This window comes from Grus americana, chromosome 1 (assembly GCF_028858705.1).
Source record: "Grus americana isolate bGruAme1 chromosome 1, bGruAme1.mat, whole genome shotgun sequence".
NCBI lineage: Eukaryota > Metazoa > Chordata > Aves > Gruiformes > Gruidae > Grus > Grus americana.
The window spans coordinates 162,608,588-162,635,834 of NC_072852.1; the positions used below are offsets into that span (position 1 = coordinate 162,608,588).

Below are 27,247 nucleotides of genomic sequence, written 5' to 3' on the forward strand. Positions count from 1 at the left end.
CAGACTTGAAGACTCTCCCCAAAGATATTCTGTTCTGAATTATCTGACATCTTGAATATTATGTCCTACTGACCTATTGCTACAGTACACATTAAAGATTTAATAACGTAAAACTGGTGAGTGTTGGTTAGGAAAGAATGCTGATAGACCTGGGCAGAAATGCATGTCCTTTGTACCGCGTACCACGAGAAAGTGATACTTAATTGCTACAGTTACATTAATAGAAAAATTAAAATTTTATTTTCAAATTGTTGGATTTGATGCCAAACTAAGAGAAGATGTTACCTGTTGACTTATAAGACAATCTGGAAAAGATTAAGAGACAACATCTTATGCTTCATATTTACACTCAGATTAACTATGAATTCATTTTATGAATTGTTGTGGGGTATATTTATAAGGTGAAATTAAGATACCATTTACCTTAATACTGACAGATTGAAGTCAGAGGGACTACAGGAAGTAAGAAAATACTTCTGGAGAATAAAACAGAGTGGCTCTTTTGAAAGTCACATACAGTTTCTCCTGCATAGATTAAAACTTTTGTCATGACGGATCATAAACTGTAAAGTAGTTCTTGTGTCTATCAGAAAATTCTATTTTATGTGTGAATTTCATGTCTTATACATGAGGACAGATAGAACTCTTCTACTGCATTATTGGAGACTTATCAAAAACAGGACGCTTTTTTCTTGAGAAGATGAAAAGTACAGAGATAAGCAGGGAAATAAAGACTGAAGTTTTAACCAATAATATTTTTGTGTGGTTATCAGAGGAATGTAAGAATTAATCTTTTAATCATTCTGAAGATTGTGTGAAATCATAATATCTCATCTTTTCCAGCCTCAACCTGCCATTCTTGATCTGAATTACAAACAATAAGAAAGGAGATGATTTAATGAGCAACTTTGTCATGTTGCCATTTTGCCTTAGTCAAAGGCAAATGTCTAGTTTTGCCTCTAAACTAAAATGGAATAGACTTATGTTTCAAATATGCTTGCAACTGAGGCAAACGTGAATGGAAAAGTTAGGGCTATTTTACAGCTAGAACCCTGGTGTCTTCATATTTTCATAGAGACATAATTAAATACACATTGTTAAGAAGAAACAAACATTCGTTTACTAGAAAATAAAAGCCATGTTGTGAAGATACACACACGTATGAAAAGAAGTCTAAAATTTGACAAATACCAAACTAAATCCGAAAAGAAAGATTTCAGTCACAATGCCAATAGGTATGTTCTTATTATGAAGGGAAAAAAAAAGTCAGCATGATTTAATCATACTCAATAAATAGGCACTTCAAAAAAGTATATATTTACACTGGCTTTCTGAATGCTAGGGCATCACAAAGTAGTATGGCTTTATTACAATGGATGGAAGATGGCAACTACTTAGAACCCAGTGCCAACATGGATTATAACAAATCCAGTGAGTATTTTGTTTTTCAATTATTCATAGAAAATTTAATCCTGATTAAGTATCCTTGGGCAGGAATTCATGGGTAGTTGATGACTGAAACCAACATTTATTTGAAATGCTTCTGTTAATTTAATCTGTGTATATGGCTTAATTATGATTGAATCCTCAATGTAACAGAAATGAATTATATCAGGATTAAAATTCTAGTACCACATCACCCATACCATTTTCTTTGCCTTTTTTTTTTCTTTAAAAGATGCGAGCCTGCCGTTTTAATTACCTTTATGTTGCTGTCTTCTAAGCCTCAAACACTGTTTAGACCTTCATTACTGGATGAAAATTTAGTTACACTTATTTCAAAAAAAGGCACATATAAACCCTATTTTCATTCCCATTAAAATTTTAACCAGTATGACCATTAGTTGCAAAAAAGGCTTTTCTTTTACACCAATAATAAACGAAAGTTTCTTGCAGTCAGCTGTAAACATGACATGTGCTTTCTAGAGGACTCTCCTTTTGTTTCCCCTTCTTTTATACTTATACATAAAATGCATTTTCTCTAAAGCATGAAAATAAAAAAACCCCTTGTACTCATCGTTACGCATCACACCAATTTCACAACTGGCCTATTTCAGACTTGTTTGAGCTTGTAGATGTTTTAAGAACTGCATTTTATAAGATCCTCAAACCTAGTATTGGTATAAAGTCAGGACATTTTTTGTGGCTGTGAATGGGAGAGAAAAGATTCATTGTACTTTTCTGTGATACAGCACGGCACCACGTGCTACACATAAACAATATTTATAAAATTATTCAAATGATGGATTTTTCCACTCCGCAATACTTTTAATAGATTAATCTAGGGATCTTGTCAGACCAAAGGTCTGTGAAGTGCTCTGATATTATCACTCAGTTTTCCAGTGAAACCAATGTATCACACACCTGTGACAAAAATACCTGTATATTTAGGTCATTATTGCACATTTATTACATAATCTATTCTTCCTAAACATCTCAGAAGTGATGTCGATTTTTATGTCCAGAGGATACTGTTAGTGGCAATGTCACTGATGATAGTGAAGATACTTCCCAATATAGACTATGAGACAGAAAAAGTCTGTAGAGGATAACCATGGAGATGCACTGACAGAGGATAACACCTATGGTAATAATCTAGAGACAAAAAAGAGAGAAAAGGAAAAAGTAAGTGAAAAAAATCCAACACCAAACAACCCAAAATAAATTTCTATCAGCATACTGTATAAGTGCTTGAGGTTTCACTTTAAACCTTTTCGTACTGCTGCAGTTACAAAAGATTTGAACATGAATCTCAAGTCCAGGATTCAGACTCTCACACCTGGCTGTTTTTAAATCAGTAGTTAGCCCTGGGCAAGTCACATAACCCTTCTGGCGGTCTCTGTTCAGGGGAATTTCAGACTTGCAATTCACCACCCATGCAGTTTCACAAGCAGAGGTGATGTTTAGATATTCTATTCTTACAACAAACAGAGCGGGGGGAAAAAAAAAGCCTGAAAACACTTTGCACTAGCACTATCACGGAGCTGTGAGGATAGTGATTTATCAGTCTCACTTAGGCAGACCTCTTTTCAGCGCAACTCTCTTCATCTGTAAAAGATGGGTAAGGCAGTATTTATCAAATGCATAATGGTGTTCCTGAGAAAGCAAAAGTCTAAGTTCATGTACAAGAGAGTCTTTTAAAATGGATGTTTTTTCTTAAGCAAATATGGTATCTATTGATCATGCATTTCTTTATTATATTGAAGTGCGTTTAAAGAAGGAAACACAGCTAAATTAATGTAACATAGGAACTGCAGCTGCACACAATAGTTAAACTTGCCCAAATGCAAGAGCAGAGCAACTGCAATCTCCCTTCAGTAAGCTAAAAATCTCAAAATAGTTCAAAAATTTGCTTTACAGATCCTACCTCTAAAGATCGTCCCCCTGCCCTGATGATGTTTTCATCAACCAACAAAGTGTCTTTCATTAGTAGCTCTAGAAGAGTCTTCTTTTCTCCCTAGGGTTTGTTTTGTTTTGTTTTTTTTTTTTTTAAATCAAACATGGTATTTCATTTACTATGTATTTTTAGTGGAATCTTTTTCTTTCCCTTACATATCCTCTACACAAACAAAAGCTCAATTTCCGAAAATGCACAGATGGTTATAACCCTAAAGAAAAGAAGCAAACTCTGCCCTGGAATGAGGTAGTCAATCACCTGAGAATAGTAGTGCACTTTATCTGAACATGGCAGGCTCCACACACTAGTTCTCTAGTTCCAACTACGTTTAAGCAACAGAGAACCCAGAGAGTCAACCTTTGTTTTTAACTGTTTAGAGCTTACAAACCAAACTATGTAATGGCACAGATTTCTTAATCTAAAAAAAATACAGTTTAGCTATAGGTTGCCTGACCTATTTAGCCACATAAAGCTTTTAAAGGATGAAGACTAAAAAGCAAACAACAAAAAAAATTCCATTGATTTATCTTTCTACTAGCTTTGTTAAAAGAATCCCCAAGGTGTTTTTAATTAAAAAACAAACAAGCAAACAATAAAACAAAACACCCCCTCCACATTTTCCTTTGACTTACCAATCCCTCCCCCTGCCCTCACCCTAGGAATGATTACCCTTAGATGATTCAAACCCTGTATGCCTTTGTAAAATATGACTCACATTAGCATCAATGAGAGCTGTGTGACTAAGACTTTTCAAGTTGCTTTGGGGTCATAAGATTAACAGCCTAAGAGCATGAGTTTGCTAACAAACACTGAACATGAAGAACAACTACTATTCAAATTCCAACTCTTTTATCTTGCCTGTACATACCTTTTCTCTTTGATATTCTCTGAATATTACAGAAATGGTTGCAAGACATGGGTGGCACAAAAACCAGAGAATGCAGGCCTGAAAGAGAAGATGAGTGTAAGTTATAAAATGACTACGTGCCAGTTTAGAAGAAAGAGATGACAGTTAGAGGAACTGCATTTACATTTCTGTCTATTTTATGAACCCATTGTTTAATTTTCAATCAACAAAATGAAAACCACACAATGAAAGGTGGGATTTCTGTTTAAAAAAGCTCTATACTCCTTGTCAAAGTAAAATGACTACTCAGAGTATGATGACAGGGTGCAATTTAATCAAATCAGACACTTAAACATTAGCTTTCTTATGAAGGAAAAGAGTTTAGTGCTTCAGTCAACTGCATACCACAATTATATTTATAGCAGAAGGGATTAGTTTCCCTGATGTAACCCATACTTTGGCAAAGGTGATGTAGAACTCCCTTTTCAGTGTGCTTCTCTCCACTGTGATGATCTGGTAAAGACCAGCAGCCAGTGACAAAGCTAGGCAAACTCTGAGGCCAATAAGCAGTCCGCTTGCTAAGCCATGGTGTGAATGGTAACTGTGGTGATTCGTATCTTCAAATTGCTCCCAAATTAATAAAAAGCTCTGGAAAGGAACAAAGTACATTTAGAATAAACAAGGTTACACTAAACCTCAATTAATCTTCCCATCACAGATTAAATTATCTGCACAACTGGTCATGCTCCACTCTGCTCACTGGAGATCGCCATGTTACACAAAACCCCCTAGCCTCTCCAAGTGCAACTGGCACGAACAGACTTCCACTTCTTGCATTCTGTAACTTCTAGAAAGTTTGACAAGTTAGTTTCCTCTAATTTGGATAGAAAGAATGTGGCACCTTAGTATAAGATCCAAAATAATCATCTAGTTAAACAGTCAGCCTACTCAGCAGGAAGCCCACTGAAATGATTCCACCGAGCTACGGGGAGGTGTCTTCTTCCACTTGGGATCCACAACCTGTAAAGCTTGTTTCAAAGGCAGGCGACTACGCCTTTTCTTTCAAAATCCTAACAGGATTCACTTTTCTTTTTACAGATGGGGAAGTAAGAGGGTGGTGCTGCTGCCCCTTTTACACAATAGCCTGAAGGCTCAAGCATTCACCCAGGTTGAACCTGGATCTCCCACAATTCCCTTCTTTGCCTAAAGGATATCCAGCTCACATCTCCCACCTCCTTGGAGAGTGCCCCAACTGCCAGGCTATAGGCTGTTCTTGGGTGGGCCACTCTCCACCCCTTCTATTGAAGCTGTGCCATTGTGGAGAAGAGAATTCAACATCAGCTAGGTCAGAAACTGTGAGCGAGCCTGACTCTGCAAGCAACCGGCTTGGAAACCTCCTAGGATCTAGGAAAGGGAGTGTCACGGGTTCCAAACGCCCTTCCAACATCTGGACAAATGCTCTAGCCAACAGATAACATGAAAGATTACATGAAAGACAGTAATCCTCCTTAACTCACAGCACTGTATCCGTTTGCTGCAGAATCTCATTTTGTAGGAGCACTGTGAGAAAGAATATTGATAGATTTGCTAAGGAAAAACAGACTAAGAAGTGCCTAGTTTCTGAATCTTATTTGGGTAGAAGGCAGGCGCCTACTTGTTGCATAAAAATTGGGTCTTGCTGAAGAATAGCTTTTTAAGACTTTGGGAATGTTAACGTTATAAATTAGAATACCCATAAAGTTTCGACTCTCCCAGCATCATGTAGCAGCTGAATGGCATTTTAAGACTTGAATATACCCTGGAATCCAGTCCAGCTACTGCACACATCCAACTTGCACTTAGGTTTCTGGTGTCTAATGAAGCAGGCTTTCTGAAGAAAGGTAGGCAAATTTGATTTATATGAGTGAGGTAGCTATGAAGGCCTTCAGAAGCAGACATTGTATGTCTCAATTTAGAAATCTGAATTAGTCAGATTCCTTTCTGAACACATTCAAATGCTCTCTCACTACATTAACTACATAAAGACAAAAAGGTTATTGAAATTAACTTTTCTTTTTTTAAAATGTGTAAACCACCTATGCTTTCTAAAGGTGGGTGTCCTTGAGTCTCATCAGTCAAGACAGGATCATTTTCGCTTAGAATACCCTTAGAGAATACTCTCTTGCTTTTCCCCTCCCTTACCTAGGCCATGACACAGCAAGAACGATTGCTGTCATTTCAGTCACTCCTCATCTACCTGGATGGAAAATGAAAGGATGGGAGAGGGACAGACATGAAGCATGCACATCTTGAACATCACTGATTACTAGTAAACAATCCGACCAATGTGCTTCAAATGTTTCCATCATAACACTCCATTTCTGGGTAACTCCAAGCAAAAGTCTTCAGATGATTAAATTACTTGACTGAGAATTCTGTCAAGGAGTAAGACTGAAATAAGACAGTGTTTGGTAAAGGTGTGCCTACAGCACTAGTTTTGTCATGAAATAGATGAATTCCTATCACAAAAGTTATTTCTGTCCAGATAGAATGTGTCTAGGCAACAAACAAGGGTTCTATCAGTTACAAAATCACTGCAGTCTTGTACAGAGCATTTTCCACTTTGACATTCACACTTGGGAATAGCCAAAGTATTTAACTTCCCTGGACTGGACATACACTGTCTGAGAAAATTTAAAAAACCCCTCCACCTACGTATAGAATCTTCCTGACAAAATCATGCATCTGGGGATAGCTTAACCTTAAAGAACAGAGCTCATGAGGGTTTTATTTTTCCTTAACCTACACCAATAGTAACAGCAATGAAAGAAGCCACTTTCATGAGAAGATGACAAAGAGCTGGAGTAAACGAATCATGAGAACAAAGTTCAAATCCTCATGAGAAAATAGTGTCTGACAGCAGGGACTAGCCCTTTAAAGAGTGTAAACTGTGTAAACAACACAGGAATCAGTTGATCAAAGACTGTGTGTAGTCACAGCAATGTAAGATCACAGAAGTTCAGCTTCCTTCAGTTTCATTAGATTATTCCAAAATAAGCAGAAGGCAGAGGCATTAGAGGCAGAGACGGAACCATCAGTGTAACACACTGGAAACTTGGACAAGGTGAATATGTGTCATTGCTCTTACTACGAGCTGGGACTGTTCTCACTCACCAGAGAAAAGCAGGATCCCATAGAAGAGAAGTCTGTGCTATGGAGTGTTTCTAGGTTACAATGGATTAGGCAATGTGTTCTCCATGAAGGAAGAGCTTTCATAGACAAGCATGATCTTGAAGTCAAAATCTCTTTGGCTGGCTATGCCTGAGAAATTAAGGTAAATAAGCCCTGAAGTCCCCTACCTTGACCACAGAAAGGCATGTATCAGCTCACTCAGCTGCAATATCAGAAACAAGCTGAAAAAAACACCTAGACACCAACCTGCTGAAGCGGATAGCAGAGACATTTTTTCATTGGTAGTGAGCAGAACTATATTTGAGCTCTGAGAATAAATCGGGGGGGTGTTGGTGGTGAAATCCTAATTTTTATCCAGAAGAACAACTCTGCTTAGGCTGTAAACAAAAGAACTGGATGAGCTTGGTAGCTGAAGAGCTGACTCGCAGTAGTTATGTCCAACATTAAAGTCACAATTGCTTCTTCATAAAGTAAAGGAGAATGACCATCTCCTTGTCTGCATAATGCACTGTTCAGAATGCCTGACTTCACCTGCACATACTTCTGACCTGTCTTGGTTCACAGTGGACACCAACCACTGTCCAGTACTGGTCTTCCTCTTAAAATGCTAGAAGAATGTTTGCCACGGACATAATCCTGATGTTCCAGATATACAAGCTGAACCTCCACATCCATACAATGAAGAACCAGACACTCTTCTTTTTTGCCATGAGCAGACTGTTATGGTAGAACCCCTCCTCCCCTTTCCTATGCCAACAATGACTTTATGGCAAGCCAAGATAACGTATCAATCTCCAGTAAAGGCACGTTCTCATGGGGCAGATCATCTGAGAGGCAAGGGGAAGGGGGAAGCAAAAGGGAAATTAAAAGTAGCAGCAAGACAAAGTGGATAAACTAGCTGCTTCTAACCATATCTAGTTCTTGGGTATCTGATGTCATGCAATGCCAGTACAGTAAAAAATAGCTGACATCTAAGGTCAGAGGCAGAGCTCATTCTGAGCACACCTTTGGGGTGTACCTTAGAACCCCTGTGAAGCATGATGTCTAATGCAGTAAGATTCTATGTCGTTTCGGTCAGGTTCAAAGTGATCAGCTCTCTTTCCAGACTCATTGCCTCTACTCTGATCAGCGCTGAATGGTGAAACTGCTCAGGTCTATGTGATGGGAAAGGCCTGCCAACAGTAAAGTTCTGAACAAGGTCTGCGTCTCAACAGCAGAGAGTGAAATTGTTAATGCATACAGCGTGGCCTGGGAATCTTTTGTTCTGAACCTGAAATAACAAGTTAAGGCAAAGGGAGATGCTGAATGGCAGACTTGTCCCTCCTTTGAGATGCTACCTCTTTGCAGCCGCAAAGACCACAAGAGATTTGCTGACTAGGAGGCTGTGTCCACCCTGCACTGATGGTAACCTGTAAACACAGCCCCGAAAATTGCTGGCATTTCTGAAAGAACAAAAATAAAAGAATCCATAGCATCAGTACAAAGAGCAGAAAAAAAAACCACCCTGAAAATTTGTGGAGTAATTTGAACTAGTAGCAGGCAAACAGGGTCAGATAGTTTGCTGGTCAAAACTACAGTTAAGTTGAAGAATAACATGTTTTCACAGGCTGTTCACTTGCTTGACTTCCCTGAAGATGAGATGAAGACAGATAGTGTAGAACATCAATAAAACTAATGTGGTTCAATCTCTATCTGCTGTGTTAGGGTAATGCATGTGGTTTCCAGCACCCTCCACAACAAGTCCTCAGAACATCTCCGATTATCCACGTAAGTCCGTCCAACCTCTGGCATGGGAGGAAGCTGGCTCTCCCATAAAAATCTCTGGGAAAGAGCAGGATAGAAAGGAGATTATTCTAGGTTTTTAATCATTAAAAGTGCTCATTGATTGCCCTGTTACAGCAGGTCCAACATTCACATCAATCTAGACAGACCAGTGAACAACAGACTAATCCAGAGAACGAAGTCTTGAGCTCACCACTTTTGATAGAGGCGATAGAGTTGGGATCCTGTTCCCCTGAGCTCACAGTCACATTCTGTATTAAGGGGAAGCAATCTGGAAGAAGGAATATTTTGTTTTTACTGAACTATGAGATGGAAAACATCCTCTCCAGAAGGTGCAAGGATACTCTTGGTGTCAGGGAACTTTTGCTGGAGACAGTTAGACACTGAGATGGGAGTGCAAAACCACCCAGACACACTCTGTTCCTACAAGACTCCTGCCAAACCTGACATTCCCAATGGTACCAGGAGGAGAGATTCGGTAGAGCTGTGCCTTTGTGGTGAAAAGTAAGACAGTCAACTCTGTGCCAATGCTCCTGTGGTGCTCAAAGAGCCAACACAAACATATAATGGACCAGTACCGGTCCATATACATCATATATGTGTGATACCTGCCCCTATTTTTACCACAAGTAACAACCCAAAAAAGTCCAAGCTGATGATACTGAGTGTCTTTTCTAAGTATAGTAAAAAGGAAACAACAGCAAAAAACTTTCCAGTCTCAAGTGACAGAGTACTAATACACCCATATGTATGTACAAGTGGAGAGGCATGAATAAAATTAAATACTTTAGAAGTCCTCTTTACTACCAGCTTGTAAAACTTCTGGTGCTAGATGGGTGTCAAAGTAAAGTGGAATAAACTTATCTTTAAATTTCAACAGTCCCATTGACCTTAATAGCCTTTGGTTTATATTCTTAATTACCTATATTCTTAACTACCAAGAAATGCCAGCTCCCATCTACTCTTAATGTTTTAGCAGTCCACTTATTCAGTTTGGAAGCAGCACTAATTACAGATACTACTCAAATGGCACAACATCTTCAGTATAATCTCTTCCTCATTACTGTCTCCAGCTTCTCCCTGCTCTTCTCTTTCTCAATAACTTTCAGATTCTCTTGTCTTTATGCTGTGATTTAAAAAAATTTGTTTACAAAAGGCACCACCAGGGTTGGATGATCTCCATTACAATTTACTTTTAAGTTACTGGTTTACTTGACTTTCTAATTTATACTAATGGAAAATATTTGAATGAAATTATGTCAGACCATTTGTTTATTTGCAAGACCAATCCTGCACACGAACTTTTCAAGAATTCCCTTATATTGATTGAAAAGACCACTAGACATCCTATTTGAGTGGTTCTAAGAGGAAGACACCGAGGATTTAAATTTTTTTGGTCACAGCAGCTTTTCTCGTCTTTCCTCTCATGCTGCTTGTTGTCACCCCCCACAATATCATTCACAACCCCTCAGTTATACTGCTGTACTGATTACAACTATTTATAGGACCACATTATAAATCAAACCAGTAAAATTACTGTGCTGAAATATTTTTTTTCTTCCTCCCCCCCCAATATAGATCATTCCACTGATCTGGTTTACAGTATAATGCTACAAACAATTGGCGGAACCAGGAGTTTGGAAAACTGTGGGAACTTCTTAAGTGGTTTTGCTGCTGAACAAAAACATACTGTGGAGCTCCACCTTAAATTATTAAAATAAAGAGAAGGTGTTACCTATTAGACATACTGGGTGCACATTATTCTGTGAGGTTTTTTTCCAGTCTTGATATTCCCTCCCTCATAAAACACTGAAATTAATTCGTTCACAGTTCTGTCATACTTAATAGCAGCTGTATATTTCAGTATAAGAATTAATAGAAAATACAAACCTGTGTAACAACTACTACTACAGCAATGCCAGTAGATGTTGGAGTGGAATCCCACTGAAGAGGTCTGCCATGAGATTTCTTCATTCTGCCTATTGTCCAACCCATACACAAACTCAACAATAAATACAGCATTTGTATCTGTGAGATTATGTCACACACTATTGAAAACAAAAGAACAATAGAGTCACAACACAAAGTTTTTCTAAAGCAAAGAGAAATGTTCCACACACCCACAAATGAAGAACGGACATTTATGCCTCTGTATCACCTTTAGTCATAATTTTAACGATAGTTTGGCTAGATGAGCTTGCTTTGCCACAAAATGTGGGTATTTTGAGTAGTTTCCAGTGACCAAACAGATGACTATCAGCTTTCCTCTAGTTATGCTGCAGTTCTGCAAGTACACGGGCACAGTGCCACATCCTTCCAAATCCCACTCTTGTGTCAAAGAAGTCTGGGCTCAGGAGTCCATCTGCATAAACAGACTTACAAATTCTAAAGAACTAAAATCATATGTATGTTAATCACACTGCAAATATGAAACATGATGAAATGAACTCCTTTCTTTGCTCTGAAAAACTTTTGTTCGAAGACCAGATAGTTGCATTGTACTTTAAATTAATTGCACTTTGTCTTAAGGATGCAGTAGCTTGCAATAGAAAGCACAAATATTTAGGACAAATTCCACTCTCAGATACTTAAAGGGGAAAATATAATGAATAACTTAACACAAACTTCATTTGGAGCAACAACTTGCCTGTATTTCATTTTATTAAATGCAAACTACCTTTGCCTCATTTCGCTATGTCCATTTTTTTGCTCTGTTTGGGAACAATTAACACATACTCCATAAAGTTACATTCTTAATCAGTGTCTCAAACCCGCGTTTGAAGATGTATCTGAATAAAAAAAACTTCAAGCTAGAATATATTAAAGCCTTTACTTGTTAGCCTTGCTGAAGTACCACTGACAGTAGAAAGAACCAGATTTCTTTCTGGGTGATTGTTAGCTTTAGATCTGGTAAGTTTTTGACTGAAACTTACCAAAGAATTTTTAAGTTGGAGTTTGGACTTGAGAGTAAACTGGCTCATTGTACTGGCGTAGCAGAGATGTACAAGAAAAATTGATTCTTATGTTATGTAAATTGCAAATTTGGTTCAGAAACTAGAGATTGGGCACTATACACAAGAATGCTTTCTTTTTCACTTGATTACTATTTTAGTTAAATTAAATTTGCTCCTTATTTGTAATTTTCACTTACACTATCAGGTACAAGAAAAGTATTTCTACGTCACAAAAGCAAACTTCTGTTTTTATGCAACTGGGCAGTATTATAAATATACTTCCACACTGACTAAAAATATTGGCACAGAAAACATTTCCACTGTACAGAGATTAAAATGCACACAAGGGAGTGTGTCAAATGAAGATCAGCTACAGTATTACCCTAACACTCAGCAATACTAGCAAAATATGGATATAAACCAGACTTCAACACGTTATTTCTGGGATGTGTTTGGTATTCTCACAGTTTATATGCTTAAATGCTTCTTAATGTATTCAGACACCTTTGCTGTTTAAGAAATGTCAAGAGCTTTTCGTAAATACAAATTTGCTCATTCTTTAATAAAATGAACTGACACTGATTTTGGGCAAAATGATCTTGGAATTATTTTACAATGCTAGCTATGGATACATAGCACCCACTAGAAAAAACTGTTAGGTGAACTCAAGGCATGTCAAACCAGTGTCATAGATCCAAGCTAGAGAAATGACTGAACAAATCTGGATGTTCTAGGGACTATTTTATTTTCTGTCACTCCCAAGATAACTTGCGCTATAAGTTATAGCCAGACATCATCTCTCAATCACATCTTGGATATTAGATATTGCTCTGCTTCAGTGTGGCCACAATTCAAGTGGATTCCCAGACAAAATGGTATAAAACAAAAATTCAGTACCAGCTTTAATCTTTGACATCTCATCTCCACGTGCTGAAAGATGAGCCGGCGGGGAAGAAGACCAGCCTGGCCGAACATAGAGCTTTGACTGGAACTCAGGAAACAAAGGAGAGTTTATGGCCTTTGGAAGAAGGGGCAGGCAACTCAGGAGGACTACAAAGATGTCATTGGGCTATGCAAGAAGAAAATCAGAAGGGCCAAAGCCCAGCTAGAACTTAATCTAGCTGCTGCCATAGAAGACAATACACAATGTTTCTATAAATACATGAACAACAAAAGGATAGCTAAGGAGAATCTCCATCCTTTATTGGATGCAGAGGGAAACATAGTGACAAAGGATGAGGAAAAGGCTGAGATACTTAATGCCGCCTTTAATAGTAAGACCAGTTGTTCTCTGGGTACCCAGCCCCCTGAGGTGGAAGACAGGGATGGAGAGCAGAACGAAGCCTCCATAATCCAAGGGGAAATGGTTAGGGACCTGCTGCACTGCTTAGACACGCACAGGTCTATGGGGCCAGATGGGATCCACCCAAAGGTACTGAGGGAGCTGGCGGCAGTGCTCATTAAGCCACTTCCCATCATGTATCAGCAGTCCTGGCTAACCAGGGAGGTCCCAGCTGACTAGAGGTTAGCAAATGTGATGCCTGTCTGCCAGAAGGAAGATGTGGGGAACTACAGGCCTCCTGTCAGTCTGACCTCGGTGCAGGGGAAGGTTGTGGAGCAGATCATCTTGAGTGCCATCACACGGCATGTACAGGACAACCAGGTGACAGGCCCAGTCAGCATGGGTTTATGAAAGGCAGGTCCTGCCTGCCTAACCTGAGCTCCTTCTATGACCAGGTGACCCATGGGGTAGGTGAGGGAAAGGCTGTGGATGTTGTCTACCTGGACTTTAGTAAAGTCTTTGACACCATTTCCCACAGCATTCTGCTGGAGAAACTGGCTTCTCATGGCTTGGATGGGTGTACTGTTCGCTGGGTAAAAAACTGGCTGTACGTCCGGGCCCAAAGAGTTGTGGTGAATGGAGTTAAATCCAGTTGGCGGCCAGTCACAAGTGGTGTTCCCCAGGGCTCAGTACTGGGGACAGTTCTGTTTAGAATCTTTATCAATGATCTGAACGAGGGGATTGAGCATAACCTTAGCAAGTTTGCAGATGACACCAAGTTGTGTGGGGGTGTTGATCTGCTTGAGGGTAGGAAGGCTCTACAGAGGGATCTGGACAGGCTGGATTGATGGGCTGAGGCCAACTGTATGAGGTTCAACAAGGCTCAGTGCTGGGTCCTGCACTTGGGTCACAACAACCCCAGGCAACGCTACAGGCTTGGGACAGAGTGGCTGGAGAGCTGCCTGGCGGAAAACGACCTGGGGGTGTTGGTCGACAGCTGGCTGAATGTGAGGCAGTAGTGTGCCCAGGTGGCCAAGAAGGCCAACAGCATCCTGGCTTGTATCAGGAATATTGTGGCCAGCAGGACTAGGGAAGGGATCACCCCCCTGTACTGGGCACTGGTGAGGCCGCACCTCGAGTGCTGTGTTCAGTTTTGGGCCCCTCACTACAAGAAAGAACTTGAGGTGCTGGAGCATGTCCAGAGAAGGGCAATGAAGCTGGTGAAGGGTCCAGAGCACAAGTCTGATGAGGAGTGGCTGGGGGACCCGGGGGTGTTTAACCTGGAGAAAGAAAAGGAGGCTGAGGGGAGACCTTATTGCTCTCTACAACTACCTACAGGAGGCTGTAGCCAGGTGGGTGTTGGTTTCTTCTTCCACGTAACAAGTGATAGAACAAGAAGAAACGGCCTCAAGTTGTGCCAGGGGAGGTTTAGATTGGATATTAGGAAAAATTTCTTCACTGAAAGGGTTCTCAAGCACTGGAACAGGGTGCCCAGGGAAGTGGTTGAGTCACCATCCCTGGAGGTATTTAAAAGATGTGTAGATGTGGTGCTTAGGGACATGGTTTAGTGGTGGACTTGGCAGTGCTAGGTTTACAGTTGGACTTGATGATTTTAAAGGTCTTTTCCAACCTAAATGATTCTATGATTCTATACACCTTGCCAGAAAGTAAGAAGGTTGAGAGAAATTTCTAAAATTACAATAATCCTATGATATCCAGGGTCAATGTAAAGCCACATGCTACTGAGCTGATACGACATTTGTCTGACTTCATCACAATTCATCTTTTTTGGCCGTTCAACAGGCATAATAATATTTTTTGACATTTCACATTTAGATCTTATAAAAAGTTAAAAGATCACTATCTGTGATGCTTTTGAATGCCAGCATTATTTGTGTGATTGATGTGATTAACTCAGGCGATAAATTAGACTGAGGGTCAGGTCTTTATACATGGTAAAGACTAAATGATGGTAGGAATAGAGTAATTGCTTGGGATAGTATCTGAACAGGTTTCTAGAATGAAATTCTGGCCCCACTGAGGTCAACTGAAATTTTGCCTTTTACTTTTAACTCAGATTTCTGTTCTGATATAGGAAAAATGGTAGCACCTTCCATCTTCAAACTACACTACTTGCTATCAGCCATTCTTCAGAATTGTAACTGACACTGAAGATTTCCACGTTTCTATTATTTCTGGTTTTTTACTGGTTTGGGAACCACAAATCTTAAAAATAGTAGGAAAGGAAAACTCTCTTAGCTGAATTCAGCTATTGATTCAAAAAATATTATTTTATTCTTAATAACCTTTGCTTTAAGCAAATAAAAGTGGGCTCTTCACTATAATACATACACAGAAAATCTAACATGCAGCTTTGAAGCTCTGGCTGTGTAGTTAATACTGGGTTTCTCACTGTGGAGGAGTTAGGACTACCTCCATATTCTCAATTTAATTTCAGGAGACGAGAGAGAAAGTTTAATAATGTAGTTGCTGGACAGGCTGCAAGGAGCTGCTAACTCAAATGGTTAAAACAAGAGAGAGGCAATTACTGTGGTGCCAAGTGCCATCAAGAGGCTGCTAATTCCAACTGCAAGCTTCTAAATGAACTCTAGGAAGGGAAATATTTTTCTATATGTAGGCTGTTTCTCTCCGATGCTATCTCACTACCACAGTACTACTTTCTTGGGGTGCTTCAAGCCAATCAAAAGGCAATGTATTTGCTTAGAAAGAACCCCCCAATGCTTCAAATGTGAACTACAGAAAAAAACATCAACGATGTTTAACCTTGAAGAATCCAGCAGGAGTAAATTAGTGCATTTTGGGAAGGGATGTTATAGGAATTCAGTTCCAGTCAGAACTCAGAATATCTATACAGAGTGTAGAAAAATGCTTTGTTTACATCAATTCTTTACATAAACATTGTTTGCATCACTCCAATCATATCACTTGTGCTATAAAGCACTCACTTTTTCATTATAATCAATGTTAAATTTTCTAGTGAAATGACACACTCCATAAAATATGATTACGTTTCCTAAAAAGCTTCACTACTCTAGATCAAGCAAACTCCACAAAACCCTTCAAGGTATTGCAACATTTAGTCACATGATAGGCATGTATTTAAGTGTTTTTAGGATGGAATCTTCAAACAAGAAAGTATTTTAAAAAATCCTACACAATATCACAATTGTATAACTTCAAATACACTTATTGTAAGCATCTTGAATAAACCCTATTTTTCAGAAAAGCAACTTTTAGTATTTTACATTAAAAATCTGGTGATATGGTCCAAGATCTTAATACAGTCCAACAACACCATTCACTAATGTATTATACAGATTAATGTGTAGGAATATGTAAGAAACAGTAGACAAGTATACTCACATTCTGCCAGACTGCCCATAAAAGGTGCTCCTATTCCATCTTTAGAATAACTGATAAATGAATAAAAGATGGTATTTTTAAGTGAATGAGACTTAAATGCGTGTTCTCTCTTAAAAGTACATTTAGGCAATGATGTAGTTCTAAAATGTCAGTCCTATGTTTTGTCACAATCACCACAGGAAAGATCATGTACTGATCTTTACAACACAATGTTCAAGTCTTAAGACTGAAAGCAAAAATAAGCAACGATACCTTGAGAAATGCAGGTAGTTGGCAAAAGCGGAACCAGCCTGCAACAGTAATGCAATTGTCAACACCTTTAGTACAGTATGCATAGGTCCACGCTTCTTAATTGTTTGCCATAGGGACTGTGCATATATGCAAGCAGTTACGAAGTATGCTAGGACAAGCAGGAAAAAGAATTCATGTAATCCTGTGGAAAAAGAAATACAGATTAGTTTTTATAAAGGAACGGTGCTACTAGCAGTAAATAACTAAAAAAAAAAAGTCTTTTTATATAAACACTGGGAAATACTTAGTAACTGTCACCCAAAAGTGGTAGTAGAGATAAAAAGAGTAAATCCTAGCCTATTTTATCCAAGAAAGTCAGTGATTTTTTTCAGAATACTGATTATTATTTGATCTGACAAAATATTTTTTATTCAACAATACCTTTTCCGAGTGTAGGAGAGATTCTGTTCAAATACAAATGGCTTTGCAGCAACTACTGAAATAGTATAAAGTGGCATACAGTTTTTTGATAAACCAAAAATAATTGTAACCCATTTGATCAGTCAGAAACATATTTAATAAATTACTCATTTCTAGCTCTTTATTTTTGCTTCAATTTTTACCACTGGGTGTCACTGTTCCTCCACATAAAGCATTTAGTCCAAGAAGCATGGTTGATCAAGACAAAAAACTTTTAGATAAAAAAAATAGCACAGAGAACAATAGCAAGTTCATAAAGTGGATTTTTTTTGCACCAATCTTAAAAAATGCCCAAAGTTTTTTATATTATTTACAAAACAGAAGTCCTTCAATTTCAGTTTGGCAGTAGTCTGGTAAAATGCTTCCCTGAAAACCTGGATCCCAGAAATCTTTTCTATTGTTCAGAAGCTTTGGAACCCATCATATGAGCTCCCAAAGGGTCAAAGCCGGTGAGCTATAAGCAAAAATGGGTAAACAGAAATTTCTTACAAAAAATTATGTTTTTCTTCTCCAACCTTCCTTGAAACCAAGTGCTGCCCACAGAATCAGATTCTGAACAACATTCTTCCTCCAGCAACAAAAAAAATTCTGCTAGAAACTTCAACCAGCTCCACCCAGAGATTAGAAACAGAGCAATTATACACATTTCAATAGCTAAGCTGAAAAACATTAGAATGGGATGAGTTCTGAACAGTTGCTGGTACTATAACTTCTATGGCTAAAATTAATCGGCTCGGACACACATACAGTGAAATGGGAGAAAAAGAGCACATGGTAATGAAGACTCATAAAACAAAAATTTCAAGGCCACCCTGCTTCTCTTATATACTTGTACAAAAGCATGATTTATGACTAACAAAAATATGCATTTTAGATCAAATCTCTTATTCTTCCTTTCACTCTATCTTTCTGTTTCAAAAGACACCCACTGAAGTTGGCAAGGATTGCGTAGATAAATTATTTCTCACCATGACGAGTGGGTACACATGGAAAACTCTTTAGGAAAATCAACTTTTAATCAGCTTTTAATAAACACTAAAACATTTAGGATAGAAAGCTCCTTCCAACCAAAGACAGATTGTGGATGATTGGCTTGAGACCAAAAGCATTTAAGAGAAAGTTGCACTGAAATACAATTATAAAAAAACCCCAGAAGGGTAGTTTCCTGACTTTCAAGTAACCTAGAGTTGACAGAGAAAATAAAACATATGTACCTTAATTTGAAATACCTAACTTCAAAGATGTTCAAAATGCTGTCTACCTGGTCAGCTGCCCTTAGAAATCCTACATTCCACAGGTACCATGTCTTCTGTAAAAAACTCTATCATATAAAATAATAAAAGATTACTTGCTAGGCGTCAGAAGCCAGGCCTCCTCCTCTCTTAAGGCAAACAATCACAAGGTTACAGTCTCAAGTTCTTTCCTATGCTTTCCTTAAAATCCATTTAATTTTGAGATCTCCTGTGTCAGGCCACAACTTTAGTAACTAAAGCGAAGGGTGACCTAACTAGAACTATCTGGCACTATGTAGTTTTTAGTTGCCCAAGTGAAAGAAATGAAGCTGGATCTTTTCTTTAATGCCCTAATGTTCTATGCTGCACACTTCTATGGAAAAAGGACAATGATTCCCCAAATATGCATTAAAAAAAAAAAGATAGAAAAGAAATCCTCATCAGTTCTTTGAAAGCAGACACAGGCATGTAACTTCAGGATTCATGGCAGTGTTGCAGGTTTTAATTCTGAATAAACAGAGGTGTTCCTTTGCAACCATGGAAGACATGGCATGTAAAGCTCATCCTGTTTCCTACTTGTTAGATCTAAATATGTGCATCCAACACATTCATACACCTCCTTGCTTGCCATGCAAGCTGCTCGGAGTTCTGCTTCCAAGTGCTCAAAGTCTTCCTATAAAATGAATACAGAGCTGAGATGCCTCTCTAGGAGGTCTGTACACCACTTTTAAGGGCCACATAATATCTTACAGCGGCTTTGTCCCTTGATTTAGCAAGAGAATGCTACCACTGCTTTTTAAGAGTAAGTGAATTAAGCTAGAATTCACTTCTGGATACAAAATTCACCAAACAGAAACTGCCAACTAAGTTTGTAGCACAATTAAGAAGTTAAAGAGACAGGTAGGTCAACTTATAAGCCTTGAAAACCAGATGATTAACAGTGCTACTTTCTTACAGATTCTGCTAAACCTTTTGGTGAATATTCTCTTCCTTTCAAAAAGGGAGCTGCCTTTGTTCCCTCTGTATCCCCTTGAGACCGAGGATGACAGTAGGGCACATGATTTTGAGCATAGCAATTAGGCTCATCCTGGGTATGTAGGTTAAATCTGTATATGACGGCAGACTAAGCCTGTTGGGCGCTTCCCTTGCAACAGATCTAGGTTAGTGACACGATGAAGCCTCCCAGCACAGCGAAGCTAAGCACTGCAATGAAGTGTAGATGAGGTTGGTTTGCATTGTCCAAAGCATACAATTTTACGTAGGCGTTTCTTCAGCTGCTGTCTTGAGTCACTTCTAGAAGTTTTTCTTTGCAGGTTTAAAGACTCAAAATGACATTTCTTAAATAAAATCAGGACTGACAAATATCTCATCTAATCTGTGGCCTGTGAGTAAAGACCTAAACATTGAACTGAAATTGTACTGGCAAAATGTTATATTGTGCACGTACTCGTATCATTTAGAATCAAATTCTACACAGCTAAGGAATTTCACAAATTAAATAAGCAAATTAATTAAAATCAGGAATTAAATTCACATCCAAGCAGAAGCTTACAATTTCAACAGGGGAAAAATACCTATTAGCAAAGATGCCAACACTATCTTTCCTTGTGCATCTATGATTCCAGTTAGACAAGTTTTGGAAAGTCAGTTCGGAGAAAGGGAAGGATTTTTTGTAATGCCAGAAAATGAATTAAAGTTTACTCTCTGTGATAAAGTAGAATCTGAAATTTAAGAGACCCTGCTATCCATTCCCCAGTGCCACACTTTTCCAAGCATAGTAACTACTGATTTGTGTGGGTGATCAGATCCTTAAATTAAAAAAATCTAATTTTAAGAAAAAAAATCTTACCAGATTCCCCTGCGCTAAAGTGATCTAATGGATTCCCTTCTGCATCTGGGTTTAGTAAGATCATTTCAAACTGAATATCCTCGGATTCAGAATAATTCTCCTCGCAGGTAAACTTGTCTACATAAAACACATACCATGTTTCCGGATAAGGAATCTGGGACACTGTCAGATTTTGCTCTGTGTGGTTCACAGTCACTTTGGAAGAAAACAAACAAACAAACAAAGGAGTAAATACTCGATTAGTTTCATTTTAGAAAACTTGTCTCTGACTGAAGATAAAATTTAAATCCACAACATCATATACAGGTTACAAACTACACACAGTATAAAACAGTCTTTGTTTTGAAAGCTAGCCATAACACCAGGGGCCAGACTTCCAGCCTCATCTTTTGTTTCAAATAGGTGCAGGCAAAGGTTGGTGAGGATATGTACCGCATTCTGCCTCTCAGCTTTTGGGTTGGCTGGGAGGGATCCCTTCTGCCAGAAGCCAGTAACTACAAACTGTGTCTCCTATGCTCTGCACCTTTCCGTCCTTTAGTACCGTATTGATGGGACTAGCTATTTTGTATTAGCCAACAGATACTTCTGCAACATGAAAAATATCTTTATGAACTTTATTCTACTCTGTTTTCAAAGACATTTAGAACACTGAACAGGAACTGCCACATGCAAGATTGATAAACAATAGCGTGCATACTTTCAAGGTGCACCTTAGCATATTTTACAGCATCTGCCCCAAACTGCAAGAGACTTAATTTTAACTGACAGCTAAGGGCAGAGACCATTGTCTAATAAAACTGTGTATTTCAAATCAGTTTACATTTAAATCCAACTATGTAAGAGACTGAAGTTTCATCTGCTCATTGATCTTACCACTATTTTTTCTAAAAGTAACTATTAATGAATGCACAATCTCTCCAAAATAAACACTTGCTGAAAATGAAATCTGTGGCTCTGTATGTTTGGGTGAAACTGTAAGAATTGTAAATACTGTTACACTGATTACTAAACTTGAGTGCTAATCAGCTCAAACATAAATGAAAGGCACCTCCGTAGAAGAAATAACAATATAATGACTGGACTGTAGATGAATTCACCCTAATAGTTTAAGATGACAATGGCTAAGGATGAAGAAAGAGGAAAAATTTCATTAAAATTCTACAAAATAAACTATTTCTGTTTTTTATGCAAAGGCCTTTGTATATGAAAAAGGTTTAAACAACCCTTAGCAAACTCATTATCCCTAAACATTTTGCAGATAAAATTTAGAAATAATTTCTAACTTAAAGCCTATCTGTGAAAAACATTTATGTAATTTATAGAAACTTGCTTCAAGAAGTTACTTTCTGTTCTCTGAAGGCATGAACTGATCAACATCAGGATCCAGGAAGAAACGTATGATACATCTCTTCGCAGCAATTGTCACGAAGTACAAATTCCAACAATACTTGAACCAGAAATAGTGTGTTCTAATACAGGCAATCTGCCTTGTGTAGCTAATAGTAAATATGCATTCCACCCTGCAGCTACGTATCTTATCAATCAAATACACAAAAAGCGAAACAGCTCCCTTCAAAAAACTGGTATTTTTAAAAACACAGTTTTAGAATTTCATATGGTGCTTAATCCAAATGACAGGCAAAAGGCAGCTGACATAGTGGCTTTACTCCTCATCTGCACTTTCAGCTGAGTTCTGACGCAGTGTTATTTGCACCAAGACTAAGGATCACACAGAGTGCATTTACTCAGTTTTCCATCAAATCTGCAAGCTAACACACAGGAAACGAAGTAAGATAAAATAAAAAATGTAATTGATTTTGCCCAAGATCAGCAAACAGATCCAACTCACCCTGTGGTCATGTGATTCCTAAACATAGTAGAAAACAGCGAGTACATTGCTGGGACAGACAGGAGGGACGGACCAACTGCTAATCATTTCAGCAGCCCTTCATGTTCAGCTCAGATCAAGTGTAAGGGAACTACATCCTTAGAAATAACATCTGCGTAAGATTTCGTTATGACAATGTTCCAGGAGATCGATTTGTTACTCTAGGGATTCTGGACATACAGAGGAAATGTACTTAAAAAAGAAGCTGTATTCACTTAAGATAATTTGAATGAAGTTTCTAATATTAACTTAATTTCTTAAAGGAGAAATTATGCTTTAAGTAGGTTTTGTAACATTACAATCAATAAATGGTGCAAAAATTATTATTTCAGTATGTTTGTCTTTCAGTTACATAACAGAACGCTTCAGTGTTTTACTGTTGTTTTACATTTAGATGGATACTCACAGATGGATACTCAAGTTAAGCTTTATCCTGATTAGCTCATTTTTGATACTGTATTAAAATTTTTCTAACATGCTTTGTACATCGAAGTATGACAGATTTGCGCTACAATGAAAATATAATTTTATTTTTGTTTTCTCATCTTTGAAAAATACCATTTCCATGGAACTGGAGAACAGGAGCCTCCTGACAAATGAGAAATGTTCCTCCATAAACAAAAGACAACAAGATAACCTACATATTCTGTACTGATATAATTCTCAGCTCAAATATAAAAAACATTTGAATGTGAGATTCAGTGATGAATACCAAATTACAAAATTAAAGGGTGAAAGAACATTAAATGATAATACAGGCAAGTTATAAAGTACGGCAGCATGACCCAGATTAATTTTTGCAGATGACCTTACAGACAGAAAGAAGGAAAAAAAAAAAAAAAGATAAAAGCTAGTGATTATGAGGTTCTGAAAGAAAAAAATAAAAGAACAGAGAAAAAAGCTTTTCACGTACAAAGTCACCCTTTTACTCTGTAATTGGGCTACGTACTCCCACCTTGCAAACATTCACTTCAGAAGTTTAGAGGTAACTGCAGCAGGCACCATCAGTTTGCCTCTGATTTTTTTCATTCCACTGCAATAAATGTCACAATTCAAACCATACATTTGACTGCTCCAAACCTTTACATTCTCCAAGTTCTTCAATCTCATCTTATGATGATATTCTTTGTAAATTCTTTCACATACTCAGTCTTTTTTAAGGAAAAGTTTGAGATAAAAAAAAAAGCCTTTTATTCCAATCTGAGTTAAAGAAAATGTCTGTATTGAATGAGTAAACGAAAACTTCAGCCAAAAGTGTATTCTTTCTGACTTGTATATAACTGAGAGCATGAGACTAGAACTTGTCATAAAGTTTGGCTGTTCGCATTAAACTCATTATTTGTCAGGGTCTGTTCATTCTATGATTCTATGATTTTTCAGCAGTATACTAAATCATAACTCGCAAACAAAGTCTTCTGAAGCGATGCAAACAAAGCAATTACATTTCCTTGTAATCATTTTTAATTACAGAAGGCCAAAGTCCTGCTTTTACTTAAGCTGATGCAAAGTCCAAGTTCACTGAAATAAGTATTCTAAATATACAGATAGCTTAACAGGTTTCTAAATACACAGATAATAATTCATAAAGGAAAAAAGTAGTAACTCACTTGTCAGCTGAGCTTTAGAGAACTTCTCTGTACAGCTGTGATCTTGGATACTGTTCTGCAGCTTCTGCCATTCCTGTGCTTGAAACAGGTGAAGTCTAGCTTCTTTTGTCACAGCTACTGCTACATTCTTGATTCTGACACACAGAATGGCACGGTCACCTTGATATTTAAAAAATAAAATCAACTACTCTGCACTGATGTCAGTTACAAACAAAAAGCTAGCATGGCATACATTTTTGATAAGTAGCAGCACTAAAGCTTCACTTTACTTCTTAAACTTTTACCATTACTTTCCATAAAAGTCTTTACACTCATTCATAAACATTTTCTTTACAACTCATTAACACAATACTACACGTACGATTCTCTACGATGGTACTTAAACAAACTTTCACCATAACCCTAATGTCATTAACCTTCTCTACTACAGCCTTCCCTCCCCTCTCTCTTTTTTTTTTAACAGACTTCCAGTATTTTTTTTTTTCCTTCCTTCTGCTCCAAATTTTATTTTTTCAAGTTAAGGTAAAGACAGTGCCTCAATCAGTCTCAATAGCTGGTTCAAAGTCTAGTATTTTGTGACCTTTGAAGCCCAGTTATTAGCATTGCAGGGTAGCTCTTGAGTCTAATACCAGAAGAACTTATGTAAATGGACCTTTATGTTATGGACTGATTAGAGCCAAAATACTTAATTATAGATGACAGACATCAAATTGGTACAAAGAAAATCAAACTTCAAAAGCATTCTCTAATGCGTCAGTCTACCTATAGGCTGCATCTTGACATAGAGAAATATTTTAGCCATTTTAGAACTAGTTCATTTGACACAATTTACCTTGTCTGGGTAATTCTACAATCCTCAAACTTATTTTGATAAACTCTTTCATTATATATTGTCATAGACTTTTTTAATGTAACAGTATCCTAAAAAAAAGACAGGATTTAAGAGAGATGAAAAATCAATCTGTACTGCAAAAGTACAAATTCATTCAAATTTAAGCAAGCTTTGTATGTTTTTTAAATTGTCAGATCAATCTTCTTTCCCACCTAACCTAAGCACCAGCTGGATGTGAGTCAATAGACTATTACCAGCTTCAAATAAGGCTTTGCCAGGAAGGTTTGCCTGTTCTGAGCCAGCTGCAAGAGTGCAGTCCTGCAATAAAACCTCAAAAAAGGTGATTTCCTGAGATCTGTAAAATGTTACATGGACTACAGTTTACCTAAGTTGCTATTAAATATTTTGAAAAATTAACAGAAGGTTGCGGATATTCATGCAGAAAGACGAATATTTCTAAGGAAATACGCAACATCAACTTGTAGAATAAGTTATACTTGAACGCCTAAACCACTCATCTTGAATCTTAATGTTCTTTACTCAGACTAAAGCAAGGCAATTTTTTTTTTCTTTACATCTATTTAGAGCACTTCTACAACTATCTTCTAGAACAGTGATAATTAAATGCTTTCAAGTCACTCCAAAAGCTATCCCCACCCTATCTATCATCTCTCATTCATCGCTGGAAGGTCACATTCCAACTCTTCTTGGCTTATGTCACATCTTCCTTCATCCCATTAGATTTCTTTTCCTGCAAACATTTTTGTTTTCCTCTCACACTACTCTTCCAGTCTGGGAGAAAGCCTGTGTAAGTATTATCTTTATGGCTGTCTTTCGAAGCATTTCGCAGAACTTTTCTGCCATGAAGCTAACTGAGAAAGGAAATAGTCTACCAAAATGCTGAGCATGTAGGAAAAGCATGCTGACCAGCATAGCCTCACTGTATATGGCACTCATCACGCTTGCGTGTATCTCTTTTTGCAAAGTAAAACTTCTGTACCAAGGAGAGTCATTTCCAACCTGTATTTCTGCAGTGGCCATTCTAACAGGATTCCAGCCCATTGCTAGGCCTCTGAACTAACAGTCAGGAATTACTACTAACAAGGTGTTAGTAACACAAGGGAAAAAAAGGGAATAATCAAGTGAGAATTTACATTCTGATGCATGCTGACACTAAAAAACGTCAGTGATGTGACACAGCCACGTGCAACGTTAAGCGTTGCTCTCATGCGGTGGAGTTCCAAGAGGGAAGGAGCAATGCTTGCGAAAGTTAAAATGCCTCCGCTCTCCCAGATACTCCCGCCACGTCAGGCTGCGGGACACGGACGGGAGGCCCAGCGCTGAGTACCCGCAACAGCACCTCGCCATTCTCTGACGAACACCGACGCTGTTTATGTAGTACGACCGGCCGCTACCAACTCCTCTTCCCACTGCCCTGGTGCGGCCCCGCCTCGGTCCAGCGGGGTCCCACTTCGGGCCGAGCTTCCCATCACCCCTCCGGCGCCGCTCCAGGCTCCTCACCGCCCGCAGAGCGGATCAGACCTGTTGCACGTCCCGGCGGAGGCCGGGCTGACGCCGCTGCCCGCCGCCGCTCCCCGCACCCCTCAGGCCGCCGCCCTAACGGCTGCCCCCCGCGCGCCGCTCTGAGGCGCCCCAACGGCTCCTCGCCCCCCTCTCACCCCCCGTTTCAGGACGGCGGACAGGGACGCCGCGGCTGTGCCGCGAAGCCGCTCGCTCTCTCCCCCGCTTCCCTCCCCTCCCCTCCCCTCCCTCGGGCACCCACCGTGGAACTGGAACCGCGCCACGGGCCGCCACGGCTCTAACCGGGCGGCGGCGCTGGCGAAGCCTCCCCGCAGCGTCTTGCCCCCGGCGCCCCACCAGCCGGCGGCGCACAGGAGCCACAGCAGCCGCCGCCACAGCGACCGCCACCTCATCCTCGGGCCCTGCCGGCGGCAGCCGCCGCCACTCTGGCCCCCCCCCCCCCCCCCGCCCTGGCTCGCGCCGCCGCGTCACGTGACACCCCCCCCCGCGTTACAAGCGGGCGCGGGACAGGCGAACGGGAGGGCAGGAGCGGAAGGAGAACCAATGAGAGCCGAGCGCGAGGGGGCGCGCCCACACTGGGGGGCAGAGCAGAAACAGCCGGTCCCTCCCCTGCCACCGTGCCCCGCTGGTCATCGCCTCCCCAGCTACGACGTGTCCGTTGCTGGGTTCGGCCGTAAGTTGAGACGCAGCGTCGTAAAAGGCGACGGTCGCCGTTGAAGGCGGAGGCAAAGCTTTGGCTCCTTCGCACTGTATGCGTGTGCCGCTCGCC

At 39.2% G+C, this 27,247-nt stretch overlaps 1 protein-coding gene across 1 annotated transcript; it reads right to left on the bottom strand.

Moving 5' to 3' along the window:
- Positions 1–212: 212 nt before the first annotated feature.
- GPR180 (G protein-coupled receptor 180) lies at positions 213–26,941 on the bottom strand. The gene is made up of 9 exons (XM_054834366.1): positions 26,720–26,941; positions 24,105–24,263; positions 20,610–20,804; positions 17,070–17,250; positions 16,818–16,867; positions 11,088–11,245; positions 4,701–4,892; positions 4,266–4,343; positions 213–2,595 (listed from the first exon to the last, which is right to left on the bottom strand). The coding sequence occupies exons 1-9, from the start codon at positions 26,868–26,870 to the stop codon at positions 2,437–2,439; spliced, it is 1,323 nt and encodes a 440-aa protein (XP_054690341.1). The 5' UTR covers positions 26,871–26,941; the 3' UTR covers positions 213–2,436.
- Positions 26,942–27,247: the final 306 nt, after the last annotated feature.